Here is a 17,159-nt window from a genome sequence, read left to right as displayed (position 1 = left end):
GTACTCTATTGTAACTTATAACCATTGGTTTTATTTTTTATATATAGATTTATATATTAATATTATTAAATATGTAGAGAGATAGAGATAATGTGTTGATTTTCAGAACTCCATGAATTTAGCTCACGGAGAAAAAATGAAAGAAACCCATTGGGAGAAAACAATATGAAGAAAAGTTATGGATTTGATTATCCTTAATCCTACCCCTGAAGCTCTATTTATAGATGTATAAAACTACAATATTATAATAATACCACTGAACTTCGGGGTTAGGGTTTAGGGTTTTAACCCTGAAACTTTAACTTAATTACATCAATGACATCTTTATGAGATGACCCTTTATTTACCATCCTACTATCTTATATGACTTTTTTCATTTTGATTATACGGAGGATTTCCTCATCTAAAAAAAACTGAGACAACTCACGCCAACAGAATGTATTAGAAACGTATTTTATAATATGTTACTATTTATTATTTTATGTAGTAATGTTGATTATTGTTCATAATAATTATTTTACATTGCACATTGTGTGGTTTATAATTAATAGTTTTAATATAATAAATTTTATCAATGCAGTTAATTTAAAAATAAATAAATATTGTTCTTTTTTTAGTTTTTATTTTCCACATGCTAATTAACTAGGGTTCTTCTATTGTTTTTTCCATTTTTCATGTGCATCCAAACAATTGAAAATAATCACTATTTTTTTGTTTTCTTTCTCCTCAATTTCTCTTTCTTATCTTTTTCCACCTCTTTTCTATTATGACAAACATAACTTTACGATGAAATAAACTCGTGATTAGTTTCAATAACATTACATAAGACATTGACCACTCGACCCAGTATTTAGCTCTATAAGCTCAGGCGATTGCAAATTTATCTAACTTTTATTGATTTTAGGAAATGACTCGACTATTATTTGAGATATATAGTTCCTTTAAAGCCATGATTATTATATAAATTGATTATTTGATGCAATTAACTACTTTATAAATTTATTGAAAATAGGAAACGTAGTAAACTATTGATTATACTCAAATAGATATTTCATATATCTAGATAATTTATACATAAAATGAATACAAACTTAATATTTATTTAAAAACTGTGTACTTTTTTTGGGAACTAGGTCCCAAAAATCTCAATTGATGTGTGTTATTGTTACAATCAAAATCTAATTTAGGAAAGGGAAGCCCCGTCTAATGAGGGTTTAGGTAGTGCAGATATTTTGTTGACCCTAAACCCTCTAATTACGGTTCAAATTTGATACGAAGTGAAGATAAAATAAATAATCCTCGTTGAATACGTTGACATATCTTATAACTTTGCAGACAGTCAAATCCAATATTCAATTGAGGTAGAAGCAAATTGAGACCTCTTATACTTTGGTAAAGAATAATTATCACGACTAATAACACTTGTCCATTACCTAAACATGTCATAATTTATTGATTAATGTTTCATTATTACAAGTAGAGAAAAAAGAAATGTATGGTCACAAGAACTAAAAGTTGCGAGTAGTTTAGTGCATATATGTCATTTATATAAATATGCATTTCACAAGCAAGTGAACAAATAATAATTTGACGTAAATAATGAGACGAATGCTTGATCATGTGATTACAGTATTTTCCTCTCTTTAATGTTATAATTGATGTTGTAGAAAATTAAACTAGGCTAGTACTGTTTGCTTTAACTATTAAATTAACTAAGGAAATTTTTTGCAGTGCTTACCTAATTGGTCATTGACTTGGTTGTTCTTGTTGAAAACATGGTCCTTGTTCTCATCTCTTTTGGCTCCAAACTCAAAGAAAACAATGTGACTTTAATGAGTCATGTTATTGAGACTCCATGTTTGCCATGTCCTATTTGAGTTTCCAAAGGTACATCAAGCATACCTACTTCAGACATGTCATCCCCTCTAGTAACTCATCCTACCTAAAACTTTTGGCAGTCCAACCTCTCTAATTCAGCCTAAAAAACATTGCCCAATGAGATTCAATAGAACAAACAACTTCATTTTCCTTCTCTATCATGGTTGGTTTGGAGGCAATTCCTAGTGTAGACATCCTCTAAACCACTTGAATAAAGTATAAGAGTGCATGTATTTGTTAACATTTTTGCTATGTGGCCTATCAGTTAAAATTGGGGTAATTCACTTAGACCTTTATATACTAGATGGCTACATATAGGGTATTAGGCATAAGAGCATGTGTTGACTTGATGTGGCTTCACAATACAATATTGTGTGTACATAACATAGAGGATGGTAGCTAGATAGATCGGGTTTAAGTTAGGTTCAAGTCGGGTTTATGAGAACGAAGGGGGGATAGGATTATAAGCATGGTGATTGGATTAGAGTCGGGTTTAACGATTCTATCTTTTTTGTCTTTTTAGGTTTTTTGGTTGAGGGTTTAGGGTTTTGGCCCCGGTGAGACGGAGGATGAAGCCATGGTGTGGCCAAACACCAAGGTGGAAGACTGTGCAAGTCAAGTGCACAGCAATAGAAACAATGGCCAAGGCCAAGTGCAATGGCACGGCCCAGAGGGGCGCACACATATGGCCGGCCCGGCATCAACTTCAGCAAAAGAAGACACACTTGAGCTTGCCAAACGGATGGCCAAGCAACAAGGTGCACAACAACCCCAACAGCCAGCTCAGACACAAGGCAACACGCCAACAGACACTTCTGGCAGGGCGAAATGGGGTTGGGCGCAACCAGGAATCCTAGCGGGGCGAAATGGGGTTGCTGGCGCACAACCAGGACTTCAGGCGGGGCGAAATGGGGTTTCCTCAGGACGCCAGGCGCAGGCGCCCGTGCGGCAGGACTCCAGGCGCCCGCGGGCGAAATGGGGTTTCCTGAGGCGCCAGGCGCCCGCGGGCGAAATGGGGTTTCCTGAGGCGCCAGGCGCCCCGCGCGAAATGGGGTTTCCTAGCAACCAGGTTGCCAGGCGCCCTGGTCTGGCGGGCGCTAGCCTGACCAGGGCTCCCCTTGACACCAGAAACCGGATTTTTGGGATCTGACGGGTTTTTTAGCGTTTTTAGAGATTTCAAAAGGCCTAGGGAGAGACTATAAATAGAGAGGCCTCTCCCATTGTAAAAGGGTCGAAAAATCCTTAGCCTTCTTTAATCTTTTAGTGTATAGAGAGAGTTTTTAGCCTTGGCCTTCAAGAGTGTTTGGCCACCCTTTGTAATTTTGTATTCTTAATACAAAGTAGGCTTTTCTCTTCTATACCTTGGTGTTTTCGTTGTCCCATTTGGCTTGTAACTTCTTGTGTGAAGTATTGGTTGGAGGATCTGAAGCTCAAGGAGGCTGACTAGTTCTTCGGAAGAGCTAGGCCGCACGGGATAGATATTCCGCTTGGCTAGACGGACCTAGCCCAAATCTAACCGCGTGACAACTGGTATCAGAGCGTACGTTGCAATCAATGGCTTCCACAAGTGGAGAAGATGCTTCAAGAGGCAAAGATCAAGTAAGTGATGTTAACTTTCATTTTTCTACTCTTGAACATCGTTTGGACAGTGTTGAGAACCTTTGTACGAATTGGGAGGAATTCGTTCAAGAGACTATTGAGGAGCATGCTGAGAGGATTTGAGGAGGACGTCCATTCGGCCATGGCTGTCATGAGGATGGAAATGGAACGATTGGGGAAGGATGTCAAAGATCTCTCGGGAGAGCTTGGGGCAAGACTCACTTTGTGCGAACGAGCCTTAGCAAATGGAGGGGCTGTTCACACACAAGCGAAGATAAAGGTGCCCGAGCTGAAGTCTTTCAATGGAGGGAGAGACGCGAAGGTCATAGATAATTCTCTATGGCAAGTGGAGCAATACTTCCATGCAAGCAAGCTCACCGACGAGCAAGCTAAGGTTAGTACGGCTGCCATGTTCCTATCTGATGATGCTATTCTTTGGTGGAGAAGACGCATGGGAGATGAGCAAGAGGGAGAGGACCCCGTCCACACTTGGGAGGATTTCAAGAGGGAGCTGCGGAGGCAGTTATTTCCGGAGGATGTCGAGTACCAAGCAAGGAAGGAACTACGTGCATTGACGCTGAAAGGTACAATTAAAGAGTATATACAATCCTTCACTTCTCTTATGCTTTGTATCTCCAACATGACAGATGAGGACCGTCTCTTCTCCTTTCTTGCTGGCCTTCGTCCATAGGCTGAGCAAGAATTGAGAAGGAGGGAGGTAAAGACACTAGTTTCAGCGTTATCTACGGCTGAAAAGTTAACCGAATACGAGAGGAGGAATGATTCGGTTAACAAGGTGTCCAAGGAAAATAATGGCAAAACAAATTTTAAGAAGAAGGAGAAAGGGGAGAAGAAGCCATGGGTAAAGGATACCAAGGCTAGGCCGGAAGAAAAGAAGAGAGGGGACAAACAGAGGAAGAAGGTACATTGTTTCATTTGTGAGGGAGAGCACTATGCGAGGAATTGTCCTAAAAAGAGACTCCTCAATGCTGCTCAAACATAAATGGACAATGGAGGAATTGAGCCTAGGATGGGTTCTCTAAACCTTCTCAATGCTGCTGTCCGTTCCAAGGAGGAGAAGGCTGCTCCACTTCCGGTAAGACCCTCAAGAGAACTTCTTTTTATTTCTCTCACACTTGCTGGACACACTGTTAAGGCAATGGTGGACACGGGCGCTACCCACAACTTCCTTTCGGAGGAGGAGGCTAGGCGCCTAAGAATACGAGGAGAGAAAGATGGAAGCAAGATGAAGGCGGTAAATTCTGCTGCTCGTGAAGTCCAAGGCGTTGCCAGGAATGTACCGGTGGTGATAGGCAAGTGGGTTGGATTTCAGAACTTTACCATTGTTAGCATGGACGATTTCAAGGTAATTTTGGGAATGGAGTTCTTCAAGGTTTGTAAGGCATTTATAATGCCACATGTGGGGGTAGTGGGAATTATGGACGAGCAAAGTCCTTGTACAATTTCTGAAGTTGAGACCAAAGATGTAACAAACAAGGATTTAATGCTATCAGCCCTCCAGCTTAAGAAAGGTCTTAAGCAGGGTTGTTCTACTTACATTGCTTCTCTTTGTGCTATGGAGCAGAATGTAGCATTGCCTACCCCTAAGGAGATACAAACCGTTTTGCATAAGTATGGAGACGTCATGCCGGAGCAACTTCCAGCGAGGTTACCACCTAGGAGAGGGGTAGACCATCGCATAGAACTTGAGCCCGGAGCAAGGAAGCCAGCACAAGCACCATATCGGATGGCGCCCAAAGAGTTGGATGAATTACGGAGACAACTCAGCGAGTTGCTGGATTCTGGGTTCATAAAGCCAAGCAAAGCACCTTATGGGGCCCCTATACTATTTCAGACAAAGAAAGATGGAAGTATGAGACTATGCATCGACTATAGGGCGCTCAACAAGGTAACCATAAAAAACAAGTACCCTATTCCTCTTATTGTTGATCTCTTTGATCAATTGAAGGAGGCTAGAGTTTTCTCCAAACTGGATTTGAGAAGTGGTTACTACCAAGTTCGAATTGCGGAAGGAGACGAGGGGAAAACTACTTGTGTAACGAGATATGGGGCTTATGAGTTCATGGTTATGCCCTTTGGCCTAACCAACGCACCAACAACTTTCTGCACTCTCATGAACGAGGTATTTTCCGAGTACTTAGACAAATTTGTCGTTGTGTATTTGGATGATATTGTGGTGTATAGCAAGAGTATGGAAGAGCACAAAGAACATCTTCGAAAAGTGTTCAAGAAATTGAGACACAATCAGCTATATGTCAAGAAGGAGAAGTGCTCATTTGGGTTGCAAGAGGTGTCCTTTCTTGGACATTGGATAGGGGAAGGACGGATATGGATGGACAACAAGAAGGTGGAGGCTGTGCGTGATTGGCCTATCCCTACCAAGGTGCGTGAGCTTAAAAGTTTTCTTGGCTTAGCAAACTATTATAGGAGGTTTATCAAGGGTTTCTCAGCTATAACAGCCCCCTTGACCGATCTCCTAAAGAAGGACCAAAAATGGCGATGGACGGACTCATGCCAAGGAGCATTCCAGCGGCTGAAGGATACCATGATGGTTGAACCAGTGCTTCACCTTGCTGATTTCAGCAAGCCATTTGAGGTACATACCGATGCCTCAAATTATGCCATTGGGGGTGTGCTAGAACAAGAAGGACACCCAGTCGCTTATGAGAGTAGGAAGCTCAATGAAACTGAGCAACGGTACACTGTACAAGAAAGAGAAATGACGGCGGTAGTGCATTGTTTACGTCTTTGGAGGCACTATCTTTTAGGCTCCAAATTTATTGTAAGAACTGACAATATTGCTTCTAGTTACTTTCTTACACAAAAAAAGCTCAATCCAAAACAGGCCCGGTGGCAAGATTTCTTGGCCGAGTTTGATTTTGAGATGATGTACAAGGCAGGGAAGACAAATGGTGCTGCCGACGCACTGAGCAGGAAGGTGGACGCACCTATCTCTTACGAGGAAGAGACCAGCCATAGCTTGGCACATATGGCGCAAGAAGGACCAGCACCTTGCACGCATGCGGCTGAATCCCCGCATACCGCAGCAGACGGCACTTGCTTCACGCGCACCACGCGCGATGCGGTAGCAGCAGCACACGAAGAGGCGCGCGACGCAAGCGTAGGCGCAGGAGATATGCGCTTTGCGCAAGGCAAGCACGCGCGCATGGAAGACCATCTTGGCGCAGAAACAGAAAATGAAACTTTGTGATTACAAGCCTTGGCAGCAATTACACAAGTTGGTACGGAGTTGCTAGACAAGGTTCGCATTGGAATTCGCCAAGATGCCCAGGCTTACAGCATTGTACAAGCTGCTGCCTTGGGAGAGACGAGAAGATTTTGGCTTGACGACGGATTGCTCAAGACCAAAGGTAATCGACTTTATGTGCCTAAGTTCGATAACCTAAGGCGTGACCTCTTGAGGGAATGCCATGATACCTTGTGGGCAGGACATCCAGGTCAAAGAAGGACGTTGGCCTTGTTGTCTGGCCAGTATTATTGGCCAGACATGGAGAATGATGTGGAGAAGTTTGTGTGCACGTGTCTTATCTGTCAACAAGATAAGATCGAACAACGCAAGCCTAGGGGTTTGCTACAGCCCTTACCTATTCCAAAGCGGCCGTGGGAGTCTATTTCGATGGACTTCATCTCTGGATTACGTAAGAAAGATGGGCTGGCGTCTATCATGGTGGTGGTAGACAGATTTACGAAGTATGGAACATTCGTAGCAGTGCCGAGTGATTGTACAGCAGACGGAGCAGCTAGAGCATTCATGACACATGTGGTGAAGCATTGGGGATTGCCCACAATAATCATCAGTGATCGTGACCCCAGATTCACAGGAAAATTCTGGACCGAGTTATTCAAACTAATGGGAACATCTCTAAGTTTTTCCACTAGTTTTCATCCTCAAAGTGACGGCCAAACCGAGTGGGTAAATGCTTTATTGGAACAATACTACGCCATTTTGTTGCAGCAAATCAGAAAAACTGGCCAGACTTGTTAGAAGTGGCCCAATTTTCATACAATTTGCAGAAATCAGAATCAACCAGGCATAGTCCTTTCGAGTTGGTGACAGGACGACAGCCTTTAGCTCCCACGGGTCTCTTTCCAGACACTTCACGGAAAAGTCCAGCAGCTCATCAGCTGGCGAAGAGGTGGAAAGAGAAAACGGAGTTGGCACGGGTCTTATTACATAAAGCAGCTAAAAAGATGAAGAAACATGCTGATTTGAAGAGGAGGGAGTCTTCTTTCAATATCGGTGACCAGGTCCTTCTCAAACTCAGACTTGAGCAATTTCGTCACCTTAGAAGCAGGAACAAAGGTTTTTTGAAGAAATATGAAGGACCCTTTCCTATCATTGAACGTGTGGGCAACCTCACCTACAAATTGCAGCTGTCGAAAAGGTTTAAGTTCCACAATGTTTTTCATATATCGAACCTTAAACCCTATTTTGAAGACCCGGACCCGGACAGAGTAGTTGACCCAAGAGCTCCCATGGATATATCTACTACATTTGACAATAGGGTAGAGTATATTATTGCAGACCGAGAGGAGCGCCAAAGGGGCAAGCCCCGGAGGACGCAATACTTGGTCAAGTGGCAAGGTCAACCGGAAAGCGAGGCAACATGGCAAGACACTGCTGAGTTATTTCAGTTCGAAAAGGAGGTAGCCGACTATCGCCAGGGGTTGCAGACGAGGGTGTCTGCCTTATGGCGGTGGGAGTATGAGACGGAGGATGAAGCCATGGTGTGGCCAAACACTAAGGTGGAAGACTGTGCAAGTCCAGTGCACAACAATAGAAGCAATGGCCAAAGGCCAAGTGCAATGGCACGACCTAGAGGGGCGCACACATATGGCCGGCCCGACATCAACTTTAGCAAAAGAAGACACACTTGAGCTTGCCAAACGGATGGCCAAGCAACAAGGTGCACAACAACCCCAACAGCTAACTCAGACACAAGGCAGCACGCCAGCAGACACTTCTGGCCGGGCGAAATGGGGTTGCTGGCGCACGACCAGGACTCCAGGCGGGGCGAAATGGGGTTTCCTCAGGACGCCAGGTGCAGGCGCCCGCGGGCGAAATGGGGTTTCCTGAGGCGCCAGGCGCCCGCGCGCGAAATGGGGTTTTCTGAGGCGCCAGGCACCCCACGCGAAATGGGGTTTCCTAGCGACCAGGTCGCCAAGCGCCCTGGTCTGGCGGGCGCCAGCCTGACCAGGGCGCCCCTTGACTCCATAAACCGAATTTTTGGGATCTGACGGGTTTTTTAGCGTTTTTAGAGATTTCAAAAGGCCTAGGGAGAGACTATAAATAGAGAGGCCTCTCCCATTGTAAAAGGGTCGAAAAATCCTTAGCCTTCTTTAATCTTTTAGTGTAAAGAGAGAGTTTTTAACCTCGGCCTTCAAGAGTGTTTGGCTACCCTTTGTAATCTTGTATTCTCAATACAAAGTAGGCTTTTCTCTTCTATACCTTGGTGTTTTCGTTGTCCCATTTGGCTTGCAACTTCTTGTGTGAAGTATTAGTTGGAGGATCCGAGGCTCAAGGAGGCTGACTAGTTCTTTGGAAGAGCTAGGCCGCACGGGGTAGATATTCCGCTTGGCTAGACGGACCTAGCCCAAATCTAACCGCGTGACACCCGGACCCAATTGTCTCCCGTTAAAAGCCAAGAAACCAATCTTATCACTAGAATCCCATCATTAGCCAAATTAATAAACATTACCTTCCAATAATGTGAGCCAATCATTCCTGGGCCCACCCTTAAAAGGCTTTTAATCTGGCACGCAGACTGGTAGGGCCCCACTGTTGGGTCCCCCTTCCATTAAATCCTAATTACTAGCCCAATAGTGTAGACGTTACTAAGAAGAGAAGCATCAAGCAAACTATGCTTCCTTATGCAGTGGGCCCAGAAAAGTAACGGTCGATCTGGCTCAACAACTGCTCCGCCTCCGCCAGCATCGCGTATCCACCACGTGGGCCCACTTTTATTTTTTCTTTTTAGGCCAAAAATAAAATAGTGAATTATCCTCGTCGACGGGTAGTGGTTGAAGGGGAAATTTAATTTAAAAAAGGAGCAAATAAAGAAATAAAAAAAATTAAGGAGGAAATAAAATAAAAATTAAAAAGGAGGTTTTGGTGGTTTTGTGGGATTCGTTGGACGAATTTGGTGCAATAGCTGTCATCGGCGACCGCTTCCACCGCCTCTTTTCCCGCCGAAGGTTGGTTCTCTGTCGCCACAACCAAAACCAAAAGCCCGGCAAAAAAAAAACTGAATTTTTTCTTGCAAAGTTAAGGACTAGGGTTTTCTCGTTTGCGCTTCTTTTCTTTTTTGTCCTTTTCTCTAGATTATCCTTTTGTGGTCATCTAGGGTTGGAATTGAGTTTGATTTTTGCTTGCTCTGGGGGAGAGGGGGGTGGGGGGTGGTGAAAATGGGGTTGTCTTCGGGTCTTCTTTCTGTCACAGATGCATAGCTGAGGAAGGGAAGGGGAACGACGAGGGTTGTTCATTTTGCTTTGTAGGGCGGCTTGCGAAGATCTGCTTCAGAAATGAGCGCGTCGAGGTTCATCAAGTGTGTCACTGTCGGAGATGGGGCTGTTGGGAAGACCTGTATGTTGATTTCGTACACGAGCAATACGTTTCCTACGGTGAGTTTGGATTTTGGGGTTGTTTTGCGGTGTTTCCGTTTGGCCATTGTGTTTTTTGGGAATTTATGTGCTTTGGGGCGTGAATGTTGTGAGAATTTCTTTTTGTAATTGAGGTGTTGCTTTTTCTTCTTTCAAAGTTTGGTAGAGGGAAAAATGATTAAGGTACGGGCTGTCATTACTTTTGGAATTGCTAGTGGTTAATTTAAGGGAATTGGGTAAGGAATGGCTGCATTTCCCCTTTCTGGTTTAAACGAATTACATTTTTCGAGGAAAGTCTTGTACTTTGGCATGATTTCGTATTAGGAAGAAGATTTGTGCGTTTCCAATGTTTAATTGTAGGAGAAGTTGTTTTTTATTTCTAATCCCCTTTTCTCAATCTTCTTCTTTGGCAAGTTTTTTGCACTGTTAGTGCCTATTACATGGTGTCTTGGTCGATGGTCGGGGCAATTAGCCACTTTAAGCTGCACAAAAAAAAAAAAAAAAATCTTCTGGCCATATTATTGTTTAATGGTGCAGTCATTTTGCAAAAAATGTTAATGATTGATTTTCCTTTCTCTTTCCTTATTGGTAAGGAGGAGTTTAAATAATTGTTCTTTTCCGGAGAGTTTTTGCATTGCATTGTTTTAACTGGAGATGACTGAAGTGGTAGTGGATTAGTTTGATCTATTTGGATTCTTTCTAGTGGGAAGATCCTATGTGGTCATTGTTTAATTTGTTTAGAGAACAAGTAATACCTTTTTGAAGTATGAGATGCTGCTTGATTGCTCTTATAGAAAATTTATCACTTTGCTTTTTGTGATGGGTGACAGGATTATGTGCCAACTGTTTTTGATAATTTTAGCGCCAATGTTGTGGTGGATGGAAACACTGTAAACTTAGGGTTATGGGATACGGCAGGTGATTTTTCAGCTACTTTAGTTTTTTCTTTCTTACTCAGCTTTGTAATAGAGAGTGAAGATATTTTTTCCTTTTCTGGGCTTTGTCTTATATCTTTATTTCATGGAACAGGTCAGGAGGATTACAACAGATTGCGGCCATTGAGCTATCGCGGTGCAGATGTTTTTCTGTTGGCTTTCTCTCTCATCAGTAAAGCTAGTTATGAGAATGTTGCCAAAAAGGTGATAAAGTTTTATCCACTCCCTCTGTCACTCTGTATGAGATTATCTTATTTACTTTTTCGTTTATTTTTTATGTTGTCTTCATCTGTCTCCAGTGGATTCCTGAACTGAGGCATTATGCTCCAGGTGTTCCCATAATTCTTGTTGGGACAAAGCTTGGTTAGTTTTTTTATCTTATCCACTTTGTTTTCTGCTGATTTTTGTCTTTCAGTTACAGCAAGGTCCCTCTCTCTCTCTCTCTCTCTCTCTCTCTTTCTCTTCCTCTTTCTTTCAGTTTATCTTTAATATGTAATTAAATTACACACACATTCAACTTGTTAGAGTAACAAAGGGATTTGTGCAACTCATAGCTAGGCTATTGTGGGTAAAGGTTAATGAAATTCTCTATGTTTACTGTCACCTTAATCTCACAAGATATTACTGTTGCAATATAGTACCATTTAAATTGGTTCCATGCAGTGAGCTGTTCAGTCACTATGGTCAAGTTTATTCGAGAGTTATTTGTAACTAGTGTCATTCTGAATGATCTTTGCAAGACCTAGTGTCTGTACAGTCTAGGGACTGTGTCTCTCACACACATGCACGGGGGCCCACGTGTGTGTGCTCACACACACATCCATAGACATACATATGTGCAGTGAGTCAGAAAAAAAATGTCAGATATTAGTAACTATGGGTGGATATGCCCTTGGTTAAGTAGCCACATGGGGGATGTCCTAGTATGAGGTTTTAAGTTCAAGACACACCAGCGTATAGGCTGTACTTGTGTGTAATTGACATATAAAAATATGGTGAGTTTAGATATTTATATATATATATATTGTGTAAGAGAGATTTGCTTCAAATTGGTAAGGTGTACTGGATCTTTAAATAATAGTGATGTCAAGATGTGTCTGACATTAGTTTTACATATCTGAGCCATAGTGCTCACAATAGTTCTCCTTTTGTCTATATTCTGTAGGATGGATAAATTTTTTGCAAAACATTCTTCTTGATGATTAACCTAATTACTCTCAGTTAAAGCTTCAACATCCTTGATTTAGTTTAAAAAGCCATATACCCTAATATTTTGCTGCAATGGTAGACTTGAAGGACTATTATCTCTGAGAATTCCCGATTTGAATGCCATTAGTTCTTCAGATTTTAATGATTTTTTTGGTGTGTTACCTTTCTTCTGCTACGGTACAGAATAGACTTCTTCTCAGTTCTGACCTTCAAAGGCCCATGTCAATCATTTTATTGCTTTGTTCTGGATGAGTGTTTGGTCAAGAATATTTGGTTTCTGCTAGATATATGAAATTGATGGGAGCGGTTATTGTTGCATCTTTATATATATACTTACCGAGGCTTTGTAAATCAAATCGATTCACATATGAAGATGATCAAACTTTTGTTCCCTATTTGATGGCATATGAGATGAGAATCTTTTAAACCTTTCACTATGTTTGTAAGTGTTGATGTTGACTGTTGAGGGTATATCTTTGGAAGCATACACAATGTTAGGATATTGTTGTAAGGGGGACAAAGTTTTTGACAGCTCACCATGGAAGTTAGCTAATATCGACGAGGGTATACCAGGACGTGCTTCGGTCCATGTTTATGATTGAAGTTGTAAATTATCTGTAATTAAGATAACTAACATGGCAGAAGGAATTTGAGGATTGAAGCCAGTTGTGTTGGTTTTTGTGGATTTCATTGCACCAAGGTGTTTGACATTTCCAAATAAAAAGTAGTACATCATATTTTAAACTTAGCTTCAGTAGTTTACTATCCATTTACCTGATATACTCAGAATCTGAATTTTCTTACTTTGATGTGGACAAGTTTATGTTGAGGTCTTGTTAAAAAAAAGAAGAAGTTTAGATTGACTGATCAGTTGATTGAGCCTTGACCTCTGAATAATATCCATTGGCCATTTGTCCACTTATTGTTCTGCTTGTTCTTCTTCTTTTCAAGACCTTTATAACGAGCAGTTACATATAAGTGTGGTTGCCAACTTTAGCATTGAAATATGGTTATGGTATGTGTGGTCCTTTGCATGTCTAAGAGGTAGTATGTATGCATGTTGCTAGTTGTATGTCTAATTTTTTTCTTTTCTTAACAGCATTTTGCATAATTCTATTTCTCAGTTGCTTATTTTGCTAAATTTTTAATATTTTATTTTAGATGATACTTTCTCTTTAGAGCTTTGAAGACTTTTCAGACCTTGTGGTATTCACAAGCTGAAGAAGACTTCATGATATATCTTTGCATTTTGTAACCATTTTAACGGTACTATCTTATATTTGGTTGAGAACATGATTATGAAAGTTTTTTTGGATGTTCACTTGATGGCCAAGGGTTTCAAGCGTTGAGGTCTTGGGTTCAAGTCTCAGCCAGGGGTATGGGGTTTAGTGTTTGTATCTGTGTAATCAACATTTAAAAAAGAATGTTCAAGTGCTGATGGAATATGTTTGCAACTACTTGTTTCTTCCTTACATTAATAAATAGTCAAACATTCTTTGGCACATTGGCCTCCCCTGCCTATGAGGCTTCCTTGCTACTTAGTTGTAATCCAGTAGTTTGGAAACTTGGTGGCAGGCTTCTTGGTCAAGGAAGACTGCTGGGTTCTCTTGTTGTTAGGGATGGTATTTGCTTGCAATGTTATTTTTATGTAACTTAGGTTCTGCTATATATTTTTCTTTCAGTTGTATTATTTTCTCTGACTTACTGCTTCCTTCTTGTATAAAAAAATGTCTAGTTTGATGTATGTTCTTGTGTAAAAAATTTGATTCATGTTCTTATCATTCTGTCAATTCATGGTGGACACACATTGCTTGTGGAACATTTGGGAGTCTTTGTACCTACATGATGTACTTCAAAACTGTTTTAACTCTGCTGAAATTTAAGGCAACAATAAATCATGGTTCATTTTTTTGTGTCAGAACTCTGTTCAGGTCAACTGCAATTTTGTTTCTAAAGCACCACTTGTTCACTTGTTATTTTATTATATTTTCTGTCTAATTTGTTTTTGGAAGTGTTCATTTTTTAAATATTTACATCCTTATTTTATTTTCTGGAATTTTTAATTGTTTTATATCTGTAATTCTTTTCTTTATAGTATGTATGTCTGGAAATTAGGGTTTAGTGAAGTATTTGGATCCATTTTTCGATGTCAGGTTCTTTTTTTTTTTTTTTTTTTTTTTTTGCCTTTTCACAGTCATGTCTCTATAGTTGATTTTTCAGGGCAAGTGATTGAGTTATCCTTAGTATTGATATTATTACCAATGCAATTGTTCTTGTCAACAGATCTTCGTGATGATAAGCAATTCTTTGTTGATCACCCAGGTGCTGTGCCTATCACCACTGCTCAGGTGAGTGTCTGTAATATGAGCAAGCTATTATTGTTTGTTCATAGTGTCTTTTTCTTGACTTAAATCTCGTCCTCCATGTGGTACTTATAATTTCTGTAATTCTATTACTAATGAAGGGGGAGGAACTGAAGAAGTTGATTGGGGCTCCTGCCTACATTGAATGCAGTTCCAAAACACAACAGGTATTTTGAATTTTATTACCTAATTTGATGTGGCAGATGCTATGAATTATGTCTTGACCTTTTATATTTATGAACCATGTTTATTTGCAGAATGTGAAGGCTGTTTTTGATGCTGCAATAAAGGTAGTGCTCCAACCTCCCAAGCAAAAGAAGAAGAAGAGAAAGGTACAAAAGAGCTGCTCCATATTATGAGTTGAAAGCAATTAGGACAGAAAGATAACCCATCAACCCATCCTTGTAGTCTCTCTTTTGTATTGCCTTCATCAGGAAGGAAGCACAGGCCTTGGTGTATAGTCAACTGACAGATTTAGGGCTCTGAAAAGAATCATCTGGTCAAATCTATTTTGTGTTCTTGGCATCGTGTAATTGACTTGGGTTTTACAGTGGTAACAATGCACCTATTTTGGATAGATTTCTTTCTTTATTTTTTATGTGCAGATGTGAGGAAGTTAATTCCATCTAAAAAACTGTTTTTCATGCTTTGGACTTATGATGTTGGTATAATTCATATTCTGTATCTCCATTTACCTTCCAAGGCTTATTTCCTTCCAATGCTGTCAACTATTTTTTCATCCCTAGATTTATTTGTGCCAAGTTTCAATTCCCCCTGTTGACTCCCTTATGTTTGGTGATTTGATGACAAGTAAAGGGCCTGTTAGTGCGTGTAAGTGAAAGTGAATTCACTTTCACCAGGGAAAGTGGCTCCAAAAGTATTAGGGCACTTTCATTCTTTTAAGTGAAATGAAAATATGATTGAAAGTGAATTCATTCCACGAGACTAGTGAATTAATTTTCACTTGTCATTTCAAAGTTGAAACTAAACTAATTCTGTTGGATTTAAATAGAAATATTTATATTATTTTATTAATAAAATATTTTATCTATTTATTTGTTATATTCATGATTTTTAATATTATATTAAATTATTAATTTAAGAGTGATAATTAAGATGTCATAAGAATTTATCAAGTATTTAGAGTAAATATTTTTGTTTATGTATTCTATTTTTTAGAATTAATTAAATTAATATTTTTATTTTGCTTTGTAATTATTGTATTAATTTAGACTAAATAAAAATCTATCTTATTTTCTTAATAAATAACCTATTTATTTATTTGTTATATTCATGATTTTAATAGTATATTAAATTACTAATTTAAAATTAATAATTTAAATATTGTCTAGACATTATAAAAGTAACCATGTTTATTTAGGTATATTATTTTTTAATTTCATTTCATTAATTTTTTATTAAAAAAATTAAATTATTTATCTTATTTTTTATTAAAAAGTTAAATAAAATTATTTTAATAAAATTAATAAAGTTAAATCTATCAGAGTATTTTATTTTTTATTGTGTTAATAAGTAATTCATTTTAACTTTCATTTTTACAACGTAATTCACTCTCCCTTTCACCTATCACTAAGGGTGGCATCGAGTCGAATCGAACCTGAACCTCCCTATATTCGAGCCGAGTTTGATTTAAATATTTCGAACTTGAGCTCGAGCTTAAAATTGTTATCGAGCTCGAGCCCAATAATTTTAACCGAGTTCGAGCTTCAACATTCATTTAAAACTTTTCAAAAAATATATCTCGAGTTCCAGCTCCAACATACATTTAAAACTTTTCAAAAAATACATGTCAAATAAATTGTATATAAAATTATACATATATTTTACATAAAATTGGGCATGACCTCTACTTAAAATTGGGCACAGTTGAGTCCGAACCTTGTTCGAGCCGAACTTAATTTAAATATTTTGAACTCGAGCTCGAGCCGACCCTAGCCTTGAGCCTAAAATTGTAATCGAGCTCGAGCCTAATAATTTTAACCGAGTTCAAGTTCAAGCTCTAGTTGAGTTCGAGCTTAACCTACATTTAATACTCTACATAAAATATATGTCAAATAAATATATTTAAAAAAAAATGATAGAAGAGGCTCGGGATTGAATTTCGATAATGTATTAGAACACATCAATATTAATCTTTTTTAACCAAAATATTGTCTAACTTATTTTGTAATTTTTGAATCTGGCCATAAATTTACTATGGCCTCCTTAGTGCCCCTAGTTGAAAAATTATATTATAGGAAAAACTAGAAATGTTTTTCTTATGATACATATTTCCAAAAAAACCTTTAAATAAAATTCTATTACTATTAGTGACTTACTAGAAAATTACAAGAAATATTTTAAAATTTTTTTAGGAAAGTTAAATGGACCTCGTATTGCCTCTTTTAGGAAAATAAATAAAAATTAATAATCAATCTAATATATTACTATACTTATCGATAAATTTTTAATCAAATAAAGTGTAAAACACAAAATTGCGATGAAAATTGCCTCATGCTAAAAGTATTACAAC

The 17,159-nt window shown here is 39.2% G+C and overlaps 1 protein-coding gene across 1 annotated transcript; it reads left to right on the top strand.

The window, feature by feature from the left end:
* Positions 1-9,904: 9,904 nt before the first annotated feature.
* On the top strand, positions 9,905-15,270 carry LOC137938673 (rac-like GTP-binding protein 5). Its single transcript, XM_068783660.1, has 7 exons — positions 9,905-10,140; positions 10,950-11,037; positions 11,149-11,258; positions 11,354-11,417; positions 14,547-14,611; positions 14,728-14,793; positions 14,884-15,270. The coding sequence occupies exons 1-7, from the start codon at positions 10,042-10,044 to the stop codon at positions 14,983-14,985; spliced, it is 594 nt and encodes a 197-aa protein (XP_068639761.1). The 5' UTR covers positions 9,905-10,041; the 3' UTR covers positions 14,986-15,270.
* Positions 15,271-17,159: the final 1,889 nt, after the last annotated feature.

The sequence above is a fragment of the Aristolochia californica genome, unplaced genomic scaffold (genome assembly GCF_029961685.1).
Source record: "Aristolochia californica isolate CCGP_79_NKW_82.1479 unplaced genomic scaffold, dmAriCali1.0.hap1 SCAF_8, whole genome shotgun sequence".
Classification (NCBI taxonomy): Eukaryota; Viridiplantae; Streptophyta; class Magnoliopsida; order Piperales; family Aristolochiaceae; genus Aristolochia; species Aristolochia californica.
The sequence above is the reverse complement of the archived record's forward strand: the minus strand, read 5'-3'. Positions and strand labels throughout refer to the sequence as shown.

Excerpts from the sequence above, each read along its gene's own strand:
- LOC137938673 (XM_068783660.1), top strand. The coding sequence starts at position 10,042 with ATGAGCGCGTCGAGGTTCATCAAGTGTGTCACTGTCGGAGATGGGGCT. Across the intron at positions 11,259-11,353 it reads ATGAGAATGTTGCCAAAAAG|TGGATTCCTGAACTGAGGCA; the intron begins GTGATAAAGTTT and ends ATCTGTCTCCAG. Across the intron at positions 14,794-14,883 it reads GCAGTTCCAAAACACAACAG|AATGTGAAGGCTGTTTTTGA; the intron begins GTATTTTGAATT and ends GTTTATTTGCAG.